Source organism: Crotalus tigris, unplaced genomic scaffold (genome assembly GCF_016545835.1).
Source record: "Crotalus tigris isolate CLP2741 ecotype Arizona unplaced genomic scaffold, ASM1654583v1 scf7180000023714.847513, whole genome shotgun sequence".
Classification (NCBI taxonomy): domain Eukaryota; kingdom Metazoa; phylum Chordata; class Lepidosauria; order Squamata; family Viperidae; genus Crotalus; species Crotalus tigris.
The window spans coordinates 199,502-213,731 of NW_024100136.1; the positions used below are offsets into that span (position 1 = coordinate 199,502).

Sequence of the window (14,230 nt, forward strand, 5' to 3'; positions counted from 1 at the left end):
CTATCTATCCATCATATCTATCTATCTATCTATCTATCTATCTATCATCTATCTATCTATCTATCTATCATTATATCTATCTATCTCTATCTATCTATCCATCCATCCATCCATCCATCCATTTATCTAATCTATCAATCTATCTCATTATCTATAATCTATCATCTGTATCAGTCTATCTGTCTCTATCATTATCTACCTACCTACCTACCTACCTACCTACCTGTCTATCAGGCTCTATCATTATCTATATCATCTATAATCTATCATCTGTCTCTATCATCTCTCATCCATCATCTATATCTATCATATATATATGATATATCTCATCTATCATCTCTATCATTTATCTAACTATCTCTATATCTCTTTATCTCTATCATCTGTCTATTGTCTATCTATATATCATCTCTGTCATCTAGCTATTATCTCTAGCTATCTCTAGCTAGCTAGCTATATCTATATCATCTATCTATTTATCTATCTATCTGTCTGTCTGTCTATCTGTCTATCCTGTCAAATTTATATGACTGCCAATCTCACAAGAAATGGCTCTATCATTCAGTTGCTAATTTTTCACGCACTTTTTTTTTAGGAAAAGGAAGAAGTTACCAGCTCCGAGTTTTGTGGAGCACGGGAAGATTCAATGGACGACAGGCTGAGGTTCTTGCAGGAAGGAGGAGCCACTGTTTCACTAAGTAAGGAACTATGGGGCATATTTGGCTAGGGTTTTAAGGAAAGGGGAAAGACCTCGGTCTCCAGGCTACAGCGTTATTTACATAAACCTGAGTGCTTAACACCTCCAACATTTTTTATGTATGGGAATCAGCCCTGTCATTCATGGCTCAGTGCTAAGGGATGTTGGGGTGGCAGATACAGATAATCCTCAACTTATGACCACAGTTGAGCCCAACATTTTTGGTTGCTAAACAAGATAGATGTTAGGTGACCTTTGCCCCCCCTTTACAACCTTTCTTGCCACTGTGGTTAAGCGAATCACTGCAGCTCTTAAGTCAGCAACCTGGTTGTGAAGTGAACCGGGCTACCCCATCGGCTTTGCTTGTCAGAATGTCACAAAAGCAGATCACATGACCGTAGGACACTGCAGTCCTCATATATATGAAACCGTTGCCAAGCATCCGAATTTCGGTCACATGACCATGGGGAGGCTCCAGCCACCATAAAGTGTGAAAAACGGTCATGGGTCACTTTTTCCAAGGCCGTTGTAACTTCAAGCGGTCACTAAACGAACTGTTAAGTGCTCCCTGTAGTTGTTATTTTTTTAAAAAAATTGGTGTCTATGGGCTTTTGTTCAGGCATGTGCTAGGAAACAAACGTTGTCCGAAGCAAATGTTTGATGATCTTGACCTGCTCTTTCTGTCACAGGAGATGGAGTCATTGGGGAAAGACAGCTTCAGCCTCCGGAGCTTTTTGATGATGGAGGAAAAACAGCTGCTGTGCCCTGGAATCAGGTAAGGGAAAGAGAAAGAGAACTGGGCTGTTAGAATGTCCTTGAAAGGTTTCCAGACAGCCTTCTCTTAGCAAACCTCCGCAGAACTGGAGAGATTCTCTAACAAACCCATTTTAGAGCATCATCTCCCTCCTTATTCTAAGGGCAAGATGAAAACAAAGAGGCAGGTAGCTGCCAAATCTTCGCTCTTGGCACTTTCTTTGTATTACTGGACTGAGAGTGGCTGTCTTCAAGGTATCATGAGGGTGGAGCTTTACAAGTTGATAGAGGGCCATTGGCTGGAACATTGTTTAAGAGAAATAAAGGACTCTCTAGAGCAGGGGTAGGCAACCTTGGCTCTTTTATGACTCGTGGACTTCAACGCCCAGAATTCCTGAGCCAGCCATGCTGAGGGGAAAGGGAGAGGTTTCCAAGATGAGCCAGGCTGGCTCAGGAATTCTGGGAGTTGAAGTCCACAAGTCATAAAGCGGCCTAGGCCTAGGCCAGAGATAGGTAACCTTGGCTCTTTTATGACTCGTGGACTTCAACTCCCAGAATTCCTGAGCCAGCCATGCTGAGGGGAAAGGGAGAGGTTTCCAAGCTGAGCCAGGCTGGCTCAGGAATTCTGGGAGTTGAAGTCCAGAAGTCATCAAGCAGGTCATAGTCCCCCCATGCTGGCTCAGGAATTCTGGGAGTTGAAGTCCACGAGTCATAAAAGAGCCAAGGTTGCCTACCCCTGTTCTAGAGGCCTACGTTGCCTTGACCACCTGGGTCATAACACCTCTAAGTGATCTGTCAGCAAAGATGATTTTTCTCCTTTCAGAGGCTCTTCACCTTAGTGGACGTGGAGGTGCATTTCACTGAGGACGAGTGGGTGCTGCTGGAGCCTGACCAGAAAGCTCTGCACAGAGACGTCATGGAGGAGATCAGTGAGATTTTGACCTCTCTTGGTAAGGCAGCTTGTTTCCTAGGAATGAATATCCATAGCTGTTGTAGGATTTTAAAATACATTTGCATCATGTCCTTTTCATTGCATCTGTTGCATCTGTTGAAGTTTTTCAGCGTTTCTGAGGCAGAGACAGTAGCTGAGAAATTTGGGTTTTTTTCCCAACTCCAAGGTTCCGCCTGGTGTAAGCCTTAAAGACATATTCCCCAATACAAGTAATCCTTGACTTACAACCATTTGTTTAGGGACCGTTCAAAGTTACAACAGTGCTGGAGAATGTGACTTATGACCGTTTTTCACACTTAAAACCATTCTGGCATTCCCATGATCACGTGATCAAAATTCAGACGCTTGGCAACTGACTCATATTTATGACAGTTGCGGTGTCCCGGCATCACTTCTGCGACTTTCTGACCAGCAAGTCAGTGGGGAAGCCAGATTCATGTGGCTAACTTAAGAACTGCAGTGATTCACTTAAGAAGTGTGGCAAGAAAGGTCGTAAAATGGGGCAAAACTCACTTAACAACTGTCTCCCTTAGTGACAGAAGTTGTGGTCGTAAGTGTAAACTGTCCAGTTGGCATTTCCAGAAAAACCCTCCTGGGACATGATTTTAGCAAGAGCACAATACTTTACTGAAAATCTACATTGGCACAGCAGAAGCAAAACCAGCTCTGGTTTTCCCGCTCAAGGATTTGCTTAGTTAAAAAATAGACTCCCCCGTTCCCATCACCAGTTGTTCACATTGCCCAATAGTAATATTTCTTCTTGTTACGGAAACAGTCCACTTCTCCATCGAGCACCTGCATTAGTGACCTTGGCTCTGCAGGCTCTCAAAGACGCCTCGGTTGCCTAGATACCATCTCCCCCACCTTTGCATTCCACTCCATTGTCAAGCTATGAGCAAGGGAGAAAATGTAGGCGAAAGGGCGAATCAGTCTTGACAGTAAGTCGAGGACTACCTGCACTAACCTTAGGCAGCTTTGCACTGTTTTTACCATCACCTTTTCCTACAGTATTCCAAATGTTTTTAGGAATAATATCATACATCCAGGCCAGTTTGGAAAAAGCGATAGCTCAGGGATATTCTGTACTGACTAAGGGGCTGGAATAGATGCCCTCTAATGTCGCATCCAATTCTGTCATTCTATCTGCACTCCTAAGCCACTTATATAGGTAATCCTTGAGTTATAACCCCAATGGAAGCCAGAATTCCCATCATTAAGCAATGTGGACACTGCAGCACCTGAGCTTATGAGCTCTTTACCATAGTTATTAAGCGAAGACGGCTTCCCCCATTAAAAAGAGCCGAGGTGGCGCAGCAGTTAGAGTGCAGTACTGCAGGCCACTTTAGCTGACTGTGTTCAGCAGGTCAGCGGTTCAAATCTCACCGGCTCAAGGTTGACTCAGCCTTCCATCCTTTCGAGGTAGGTAAAATGAGGACCCAGATGGTTGGGGGCAATGTAAATATATATATACATTGCTTACTGGTGTACACCGCTTAGAGAGTGCTTGCACTTAAAGCGGTATATAAGTCTCATAAAATAAAATAAATAAAATAAACATTGCTTGTTGCAAACTAGCTAGAAAGGTCATCAATGGTGATCACATCACCCTGGGATATTACAGCTGGGATATTACATGCCAGTTTCCAAACATTTAAATTTTGATCATGTGACTGCAGGGATGCTGCAGTGATCTGGGATTACTTCTATTAGCACTTCCTATTGTTCCAGTTTAGGTGTTAAATATTCAGGTGACCCATTTCCCTCTGGCCAATACAGTTCAGGAAGGGTGAATTTTGTAGATGCTGCTTACAGTCAACATTACCTTGCAGTGAAAAAATAGAGCAATTTTGCCCATTTGAGCCAAATGCCAAAGAGCCGTGGTGGCGCAGTGGTTAGAATGCAGTATCGCAGACTAATTCTGCTGACTGCCAGTGGTTTGATCCGACTAGAAACCTACTAGATCCTGACTAGAAACTGGGAGACCAGGAGTTCTAGATCTGCCTTAGGCACCAAGCCAGTTGGGTGACCTTGGGCCTGTCATTCCCTCTCAGCCCTAGGAAGCAGGCAAGGGCAAATCATATCTAAAAAACCTTGCCAAGAAAACTGCAGGATTTGTCCAGAGAATTGCCAGGAGTTAACACAGCCTGGAAGGCACCACAAAGACCAAATAATCTCTCCCTCCCCTCCCCCTGCTCAAATTAATTACATATTTGTAATTTGTAGGTGCATGGATACATGGGAGACTTTCACTGAATTCCAAGGGATGTCTAGTCAGACAATTCACTGATTAGGAGTTATCTAATCAATAAGATAACTTAATGATATATTGCCCGGGTTTGGTTCACTGCTTGAGTTCACACTGTATTAACTGTGGTTTATTATAACATACTGTTGGTCTTCATCTCTTAAGGTGACGAGTGGAGAATCATGGATAAAAAAAACCCAAGTACAAACCAAAGATTTCACCGAGAAGGAAAGCCGTACAAATGCTCGGAGTGTGGAAAGGCCTTCATAACGAAGACGAATCTTATCACACACAAAACAACTCACATAGCTGACAACCTGCATAAATGCTTGGAGTGCAGAAAGTGTTTCACCCAAAGTGCACAACTGAGTAGGCATCAAAAGACTCACACGGGAGAAAAACCGTACAAATGCCCCGAATGTGGGAAAAGCTTCATTTGGAAGACAAATTTAGAGAGACACCGGAGGACCCACACAGGTGAGAAGCCCTTTAAATGCGTGGAATGCGGGAAAAGGTTTGTTGAGAGTTCGGCCCTGATTACCCACCAAATTACTCACATGGAGGAGAAACCGTACAAATGTTTGGAATGTGGGAAGTGCTTCGCTTCAAATACACACCTGAGTGTGCATCAGAGAATGCATACAGGGGAGAAACCATACATGTGTTTAGAGTGCGGAAAGAGCTTCAGTGAGAGCAGTAATCTCGCTTCCCATCGGAGGACACATAGTGGAGAGAAACTCTCCAAATGTTTGGAATGTGGAAAGGGTTTCAATTCAAAGAGACACCTCAGTGTCCATCAAAGAACTCATACAGGCGAGAAACCCTATAAATGTTCAAAATGCGGAAAGAGTTTCAGCGTGAGCGGTAATCTCGCTTCCCACCAGAGAATTCACACCGGTGAGAAACCCTACAAATGCCTGGAGTGCGGAAAACGTTTTACTCGCAGTTCTGATCTTATCAAACATCAAAAAATTCACACGGGAGAGAAGCCGTATAAATGCCCCCAGTGTGAAAAGTGTTTCGCTTGCAGTTCGGACCTGCTGAAGCACAAAAAAATTCACAGCGGCGAGAAGCCTCATAAATGCTCTGAGTGCGGGATAGGCTTTGCTCGCAGCTCTGACCTGATCAAACACAAAAAAATACACACGGGAGAGAAGCCCCATAAGTGTTTGGAATGTGGAAAGGCCTTCATCACAAGGACCAAACTGAGTTTGCACAAGCGAAACCACACAGGGGAGAGGCCGTTTCCATGCCTGGAATGCGGCAAGTGTTTTATTCAAGTAGCCCAACTAAACCGGCATCAAAAAACTCACACCAGAGAGAGGCCGTACAAGTGTTTGGAATGCGGCCAAAGCTTCACGCAGAGTTCTTCTCTTACTACCCATCAGATCACTCACACTGGAGAGAAACCATACAAATGCTCAGCTTGTGAAAAATGCTTCAGTTCAAGCACCCACTTACGGAGGCACGAAAGGACGCACACGGGAGAAAAGCCACATCAGTGCTCAGAATGTGGAAAGTGCTACAGCGAGCGTGCTGAACTAAGCCGACATCAGAGATCTCACAGTGGGAAAAAGCCGTATCAGTGTCTGGAATGTGGGAAAAGCTTTACTCAGAGTTCTTCACTTATTACCCATCAGATCACTCACACGGGAGAGAAACCCTACAAGTGTCTGGAATGCGCTAAGTGTTTCAGTTCAAACACACACTTGCGCAGACACCAACGAACGCATACAGGGGAAAGACCCTATAAATGCACAGAATGTGGAAAGTGCTTCACTTCCAATGCACATCTGTGTCGCCATGAGAGAACCCACACGAGGGAGAGACCGTACAAATGCCTGAAGTGCGGGAAAAGTTTCAATGTGAGTAGCAATCTCACTTCTCACCAGAGGATTCACACCGGCGAGAGGCGCTACAAATGTTCGGAGTGCGGGAAGTGCTTTCTTCGCAGCTCTCACCTGATCATACACGAAAGGATTCACCGGGGAGAGAAGCCGTATAAATGCTCGGAGTGCGGAAAGTGCTTCATCACGAAGATCAACCTGAGCACCCATGAAAAAAATCACACGGGGGAGAAATTGTACAAATGCCTCGAGTGTGGGAAGTGTTTCAATTGGAACGCGCACCTCAGTACCCACCGGAGAACTCACACAGGCGAGAGACCTTACACGTGCTCGGTGTGCGGAAAAAGTTTCAGTGTGAGCAGCTCCCTGGTGACCCATTGTAGGATTCACACCGGGGAGAAGCCGTACAAATGTTTGGAATGTGCCAAGTGCTTCAGTTCTAACACACACCTTCGCCGGCATGAAAGAACTCACATAAAAGAGAGGGCCAGTGCATGCTGAGAAGTGGGGTAAGAGGATTAGGGATAATGTTCAGGAATCACTAAATTCCTACCAGGAACATAGAAAAGGCTCGACTTGGCTCCGAGTCTCTTTCAAATTAAGCTCGAAGCTACGGTTTTCCCAGGAGTGATGCATGGCGGTGAGAGTTGGAGCATAAGGAAGGCTGAGTGCCGAAGAATTGACTCTTTCGAATTGGGGCATTGGAGAAGACTCTTGGACTGCAAGGAGGTCAAATCAGTCTATCCTAAAAGAAATCAACCCTGACTGTTCTTTGGAACGACAGATATTGAAGCTGAAGCTCAAATACTTTGGCCACTAAATGAGAAGAGACGAGTTATAAATAAGAAGAGAGAAAGAGTGCAAAAGTGATGTTAAAAAAGACTGAAGGCAAAAGGAGAAGAGTACAGCAGAGGAAAGAAACTGAAGAACATAAGAGTTCAGTGCTATAAAATTTTAGCAGATTATGAATAAAATAGAATAACGGAAGGGACCTTGAAGGTCTTCTAGTCTAACCCCCTGCTCAGGCAGGAAACCCTATACTATTTCAGACAAATGGTTTTCCAATCTCTGCTTAAAAACTTCCAGTGTTGAAGCATTCACAACTTCTGGAGGCATGTTGTTCCATATTAATTATTTTAATTGTCAGAAAATTTCTTCTTAGTTCAAGGTTGCTTCCCTCCTTGATTAGTTTCCGTCCGTTTCTTCTTGTCTTGCCTTCAGATCCTTTGAAGAATAGCATGACTCCCTCTTCTTTGTGGCAATCCTGAGATATTGGAAGACTACTCTCATGTCACCCCTAGTCCTTCTCTTCATTAAATTAGACATACCCAACTCCAGCAACCTTTCCTTATATGTTTTAGCCTCCAGTCTCCTGATCATCATTGTTGCTCTTCTCTGCACTCTTTCCAGAGTCTCAACATCTTTTTTACATCGTGGTGACCAAAACTGGATACAGTATTCCAAGTGTGGCCTTACCAAGGCATTGTAAAGTGGTATTAACACTTCATGTGATCTTTATGGAATTATGGATTATGGAATGATGTGAACATACAATATCTTTGTGTTAGGCCTTTGACAAAGAACCACATAATATTGTGATTTGGAAGCTCGTTCAGTGTCAACTGGAAAACTGACATACTATGTGATTTTGTAAGATAGGTTGACAATGATTGTGAACCTATCACGTTCATCAACCTTCAAGGGAGGCATCCTTCACAGTCGTTATATTAGTGACTCATTTGATGTGACTGCGAAGCAGGAAATTCTAACTGTAAACTATTGGTAGAACGGTTTATAAATTGCTGAAAGGCACACTAGCTCTACAGTTGTACATTATTTCAGCCCTATTTTATTATTATTATTTAAAATTTTATTTTTAACCAACAAGACAAAACAGAACAAAGCAAAACATAACACACACACACACAATATATATACTCCTTTTTTTTTACAGCAATTACGTAACGGTAATCTAATATTTACATTTCCCCCTTATTCTTCTTTAGAATATTTGTCCTTATAGCCCTGTTATTTCTTATTTACATTTTTCTTCCTTCATGTTCTACTTCTTATTAGGAATAATTCATATTATTATTATTATACATTATTATACACATATTTTCACTTTCAATTATACATTATTATACACATATTTTCACCTTTCCATATTTATTCTCCTCTATTATTTCTAGTCTCCAACCAGACATACAACTTGTTCCATACTATATAATACTCTGTGTCTTCCTTTTCTTTTATCTCTTTTGTTAATTTGTCCATCTCAGCACAGTCCAGGATTTTTCTTATTATTTCTTCCTCTGATGGTATATTCTTATTTTTCCAGCACTGTGCATATGCTATTCTTGCTGCCGTTATTATATGTAAAATTAAGTACCATATTTCTTTACTATATTTTCTATTTAAAATATTCAACAAAAAGATCTCTGGTTTCCAGTCTATGGGTTGGTCTATTATTTCTTGGATCCATTTTCTTATTGTAGACCAGTATTTTTTTTGTAACTGTCAGCCCTATTTTAAATATATTGTCCAGTTGTTGAACATGCATTTTAAATAATGTGGATACGAGAGGTCCTTTATGTTCTCTGAGCTTGGTTGTTTTCTTGCAGATGTTTCATTATCCAAACAAGGCAATATAATCAGTGCTATAATCCACATATAATAAGGATACGTAATACCACATTCAGAGGTGGAGAATAAAGTTCACCAGGAGAACTGGACATGTAGTTCTCTTAGGAAAGAAAGCAAAAGGCACTTGGCATGGGTGAGTCTGGCTTTTGCATGATGCATCCGGCCCATGGGCCAGCAGTTTGACACCCCTGGTATAGAGTCTCCTGCTTGAGCAAAGGGTTGGACTAGATGACCTCCAAGGTCCCTTCCGACTCTTGTTATTCTGTTATCACAAATATCAAATGATCTTGCTCAGTATTGGCTATACCGGTGGCTCTCGATGATGATCAGGGCCAGGCTATTCGCGAGACCGCCTACTACCTCATAGTTCCCTTCGTCCGGTTAAATCCCACAGGCTGGGCCTCCTTCAGGTCCCGTCGGCCAAGCAGTGCCATTTGGCGGGGCCGCGGGGGAGGGCTTTCTCTGTGATGGCGCCCACGTCTTGGAATCAGCTCCCCCCCAGAGATTAGGACCGCTCCCACCCTGTTGGTTTTCCGCAAGCTGCTTAAGACCTGGCTTTTCCGGCAGGCCTGGGGTTTATAAAATCTGACCCCTGCATGAATGTTATTGTATTGTTTGTTTGTTAAGTTATGTTGTGTTTTTATTGTAAACCGCCCGGAGTCCTGCGGGAGTGGGGCGGTCTATACATTTTAATAAATAAATAAATAAACAAACAAACAAATAAATAAATCCATGAGGATATTCAGGAAATCAATAAAGGAGAATATCTGTAGCTCAGGGTGGAAATGAGGAGTCCTTAATGGTCTCTGAGCTTGCAGGTGTTTCATTACCCATCAGTGCTAGCCTGCTAGCTTCCACTGCTAGCACTGATGATGTTCTCTAGTTTGAGTAATGAAACGTCTGCAACCAAACAACCAAGCTCAGAGAGCACCAGTGACCCTTCATTCATGGAATCCCTTGTATGAGCATCAATCCAATCAGCCAGTCGATGAAGTTCAGTAACCAAAACCTCTTCTTGTGCCATATCCGTTATTGGATGTTGGCGATCCTGTTTTTATCAGCAGCTGCACGAAAAAGTGCTACTGAGTTTTGTTCAAACCAGTCCCTTAGATTTTGAAGCCACGATGTTCTTCTATCTGGACCTCGTTTGCCTTCAACCTTTCCCTGGAGGATTAAATGGAGTATGCCGTATTTTTCTGGGTGTCGCATGACATGTCCGAAATATTCTAACTAATACCTTATCAGCACACATGAAATGCAGATAGGAAATGTTATAATTTTGACTCAAACCTTGCAAGCATCTTTCATCTCAAAGCGATGTGTGTAGGTGATCCTCGTCTTATGACCACAACAGAGCCCAGAATTTATGTGGCCAAGTGAGGAAATTGGCTAGGTGAGTTTTGCCCTGTTTTGCGACTTTTCTTGCCACATTTGTTAAGCGGATCACTCCAGTGGTCCCGTTAGTGACACAGTTGTTAAGTGAATCTGGCTTCCTCCCCACTGACTTTGGTGGCCAAAGAGGGTTACATGAACCCCGGGACACTGCGACTGTCATAAATGTGAGTCGGTAGTCAGGCATCTGTAAATCACGTGATCATGAGGACGCTGCAAGGGTCATAAGTGTGAAAAATAAGTCATAAGTTACTTTTTTTCAGTGCCGTTGTAACTTCGAACGGTCACTAAACAAACTACCTGCTTGGGTAAAATTTCTAGAAGGTTGATTCTGGTCCCGTTGAAGGTTAAGAGAAACTACCTTCCAGTAAAAGCAGTTTAGCATTGATAGCAGCTGCCTAGAGAAGTAGTAGGTTCCCTTTCCTGGATGTGTGATAGTATATAAGAATCAGAATCAAAATAGAGCTGGAAGGGACCTTGGAGGTCTTCTAGTCCAGAGCTTTTCAACCTTTTCACCCATTGTACCACTTTTAGGATATGGCAACATCTGAGGACCACCAGTCACCTAGCAAGGGGTCAAAAACTTGATGACCAAAAAATAAATAAATAAATGGAAAAAAGCGATAAAGTACAGGTAGTCCTCGACTTACAACAGTTCACTTAGTACAGTGGTTCTCAACCTTTTTAGTGCCGCGACCCCCAACTCGTCGTAAGTCGAGGACTACTCAACCGGTCGTAAGTCGAGGACTACCCAACTGGTGCAGCACCGTTTGCAGAATGGGACTTTTGGCGGGCTCAGCAGGGCAGAGACAGCCTGGACAATTCCTATTGGCTTTTGAAAGCCAATAGAATTAGACTCTATTCAAGAGAGTCTATTCTCTTGGCTTTCAAAAGCCAATAGAATAAAAGGGAGTAGCACAGCTAAGGAAAAGGGGGAAAAAATGGCGGACTGCGTTGTTTGGCGACCCCCCTGAAATGGTCGTTCGACCCCAAATGGGGTCCCGACCCACAGGTTGAGAACCACTGATCTGAGTGACTGTTCGAAGTTACAATGGCACTGAAAAAAGTGCCCCCCAAGCCACAGCCGAGCAAGACACCTGCCTGCCCGCCCGGCGGCACTCTTCCTCCTGTCCGAGGTTTTCATTGTTGTGAGCATTTCTGTTGAGGATTGGCAGTAGGGGTGGAGTGGGGGGGTGTTTTTTATTTCCCCCGTCTGCTGGGTGGTTGCAGCAGGTTTTGGTCACTTCACGTGACCCTGGGACACTGTGACCATCATAAATACAAATCAGTTGCCAAGCATCTGAATGTAAATCACAAGACCCTGGAGATGCTGCAACATTCCAGCTGATCAGCGCTTCTTCTGGGCCCAGTTGGAGCCTGGCACTGATCCTGGCACTTCCACTGAGCCCTGACAGCCCCGAAGAAGCGCTGATCCTGTCACTTCCGCTGAGCCCTGACAGCCCTGCAGCTCCAGCATCTCTCTCTCAGGCTTGTGCGGTGCTGTCACTGGTTCAGCTCATTCCCCTCCCCCGCTACTTTTCTAGGATGGTCGCATACCACCTGCCAGGTGCCAATGTACAACAGGTGGTACCCGTACCACTGGTTGAAAAGCCCTGTTCTAGTCCAGCCTCCTGCTTAAGATAACCATTATTGTCATTTTTTTTTACTGTGGGCACAACGGCACACATCAAAAATGAAATTGAGTTGCCCGTTCTCCAAGTGAAACACATACGTGACACATACCTAAAACATACTATGTACAACCTATGTCTAGACCCACACACCTACATATACATATCAAATAAATATTAAATACTGTCCATCTTGAAAATATAACGGAAGGAGGAAGCTTGAGAGTTCACAAGGTTAATGCTGTATGGAATGAAACTATGGCTGAATCTGGATGTTCTGCTACAGATATCATGAAGTCTCCTCCCAGAAGGTAACAAAGAAAACAGGTCACGAAGAGGACCCTGAGTTGAGTTTGGTAGCCATCTATTGTGGAGATTAGATTTGGAAAGAACCACTGAAGAGGTATCAATGGCCGTGTCCAACTTTATAGCTTTGTGTCCAGGTTGCTCTATGCCCAAAATTTATGTTGCTAAGTGAGAAATGTGTTGAGGGAGTTTTGCCCCATTGTACGACTTTTCCCCCCACATTTGTTAAGTGAACCGCTGCAATTGTTAAGGTAGTAACATGGTTGCGTGAATCCGGTTTCCCCATTGACTGCTCGTCAGAAGGCTGATTACATGACCATGGGACACTGCGACCGTCATATACGTGAGACAGTTGTCAAGCATCCAGATGTAAATCACATGACCGTGGGGATGCTGCAACAGTCATAAGTGTGAAAAAGGGTCATAGGTCATCTTTTTCAGCACTGTTGTAGCTTCGAACTGTGACTAAGCAGACCATTGTAAGTCAAAGACCACCTCATTTGCCTTGGGCTCCAATTATTTCCTAAAAGTAGGCCTTGATTTACGACCATACATTTAGTGGCCATTGAAAATTATGATGGTACTAAAAAAAAGTGACTTATAATTACTTTTGACTTGTATTAAGAGAGCCTTTGTGGCGCAGTGGTTAGAAACCAGTATTGCTGGCTAATATTGCTGACTGCCAGCAATTCGATTCTCATTGGCTCAGGGTTGACCCAGCCTGCCATCCTTCTGAGGTTGGTAAAATGCTGTGGGCAATAGGCTAACTCTTTAAACCGCTTAGAGAGTGCTGTAAAGCAGAGTTCCCCAACCTTTCCAAGTTAGCAGCCTGGAGGGGGGAAAGGGATAGTTTTGTGGGAGGGGCGGGTGTGCAGGAGCACCCGTTGCTCGTGTGAATGGAGCCAAGAGCACCCACGATGCCTCATACAAGTGAGGCCCCAAGTTTTGTGACGCTCATGCAAGTAGGGCCACAAGCACATGCAAAACTTCCACAAGTGAGGTCACAAGTGCCTGCGATGCTCATGCAAGTGAGGCCCCAAGTGCCCATGATATGAGGCCCCAAGCACCCGTGATGCTTGCACGAGTGACGCTGTATGCACACGCATGTGCATCAGCCACTCAGGCAGCCCAGTGGTGAATAGGCCACGGACCGTTAGTGGGTCATGGCCCACAGGTTGGGGACCCTTGCTGTAAAACACTGAAGTGGTATATAATAATAATAATAATTAATAACAATAACAACAATAATAATAAAGTTGGAAGGGACCTTGGAGGTCATCTAGTCCAACCCCCTGCTCAGGCAGGAAACCCTATACCATTTCAGACAAATGGCTGTCCAGTCTCCCCCCCCCCCCCGTCTAGAGTGACCACTGCAGCCAGGGGCTCCCCAGCCCTAATTTTCCTCTAGAAAAGGGGGGACGATTTCTGGCGACTTACGCTGTCCCAGTGGTGCGGAAAGATTCCCACCATCCAGTTCAGGTTCCTCTGTTTGACCCCCTTCTTCCGCCTCCTCCTTTTTCTCCAGCGGCAGAGAAATTCAAAATCAAACCCCACCCCTTACCGGAAATGCTCCTGCTTCTCCTTTCTAGGAATCCTAACTCTATGGTTTTAACCCTTGAGTCTTTGAACTGGGTCTGGAAAATCCATGCAGGGCTGGTGTTCGACTCCTGGCCCGTTACCAGTAGGCATCTGTGCAATTTTGCTTGGAAATGAGTTTACCTTTCCCTTTTCCACGTTGTTTATTAGTACTATATTATTGTT

The 14,230-nt window shown here is 44.0% G+C and overlaps 1 protein-coding gene and 1 long non-coding RNA gene across 3 annotated transcripts in view; one reads left to right on the forward strand and one right to left on the reverse strand.

Moving 5' to 3' along the window:
* The window catches only part of LOC120297844 (zinc finger protein 665-like), a 45,474-nt gene extending 37,903 nt beyond the window's left edge, over window positions 1-7,571 (forward strand). The window contains exons 2-5 of one of the 2 annotated variants that reach the window (XM_039320946.1): window positions 596-698; window positions 1,387-1,472; window positions 2,274-2,400; window positions 4,813-7,571. In XM_039320946.1, the coding sequence (XP_039176880.1) occupies window positions 596-698; window positions 1,387-1,472; window positions 2,274-2,400; window positions 4,813-6,995 (2,499 nt within the window). In that variant the 3' untranslated portion in view covers window positions 6,996-7,571. The remainder of the gene's footprint in view (window positions 1-595; window positions 699-1,386; window positions 1,473-2,273; window positions 2,401-4,812) is intronic. The other variant, XM_039320947.1, reaches the window with a different exon arrangement.
* On the reverse strand, window positions 693-13,960 carry LOC120297846. The gene is made up of 3 exons (XR_005553903.1): window positions 13,907-13,960; window positions 2,285-2,417; window positions 693-1,462 (listed from the first exon to the last, which is right to left on the reverse strand). It is a non-coding gene; the product is annotated as an uncharacterized LOC120297846 (long non-coding RNA).
* Between the last annotated feature and the right edge of the window lie 270 nt (window positions 13,961-14,230).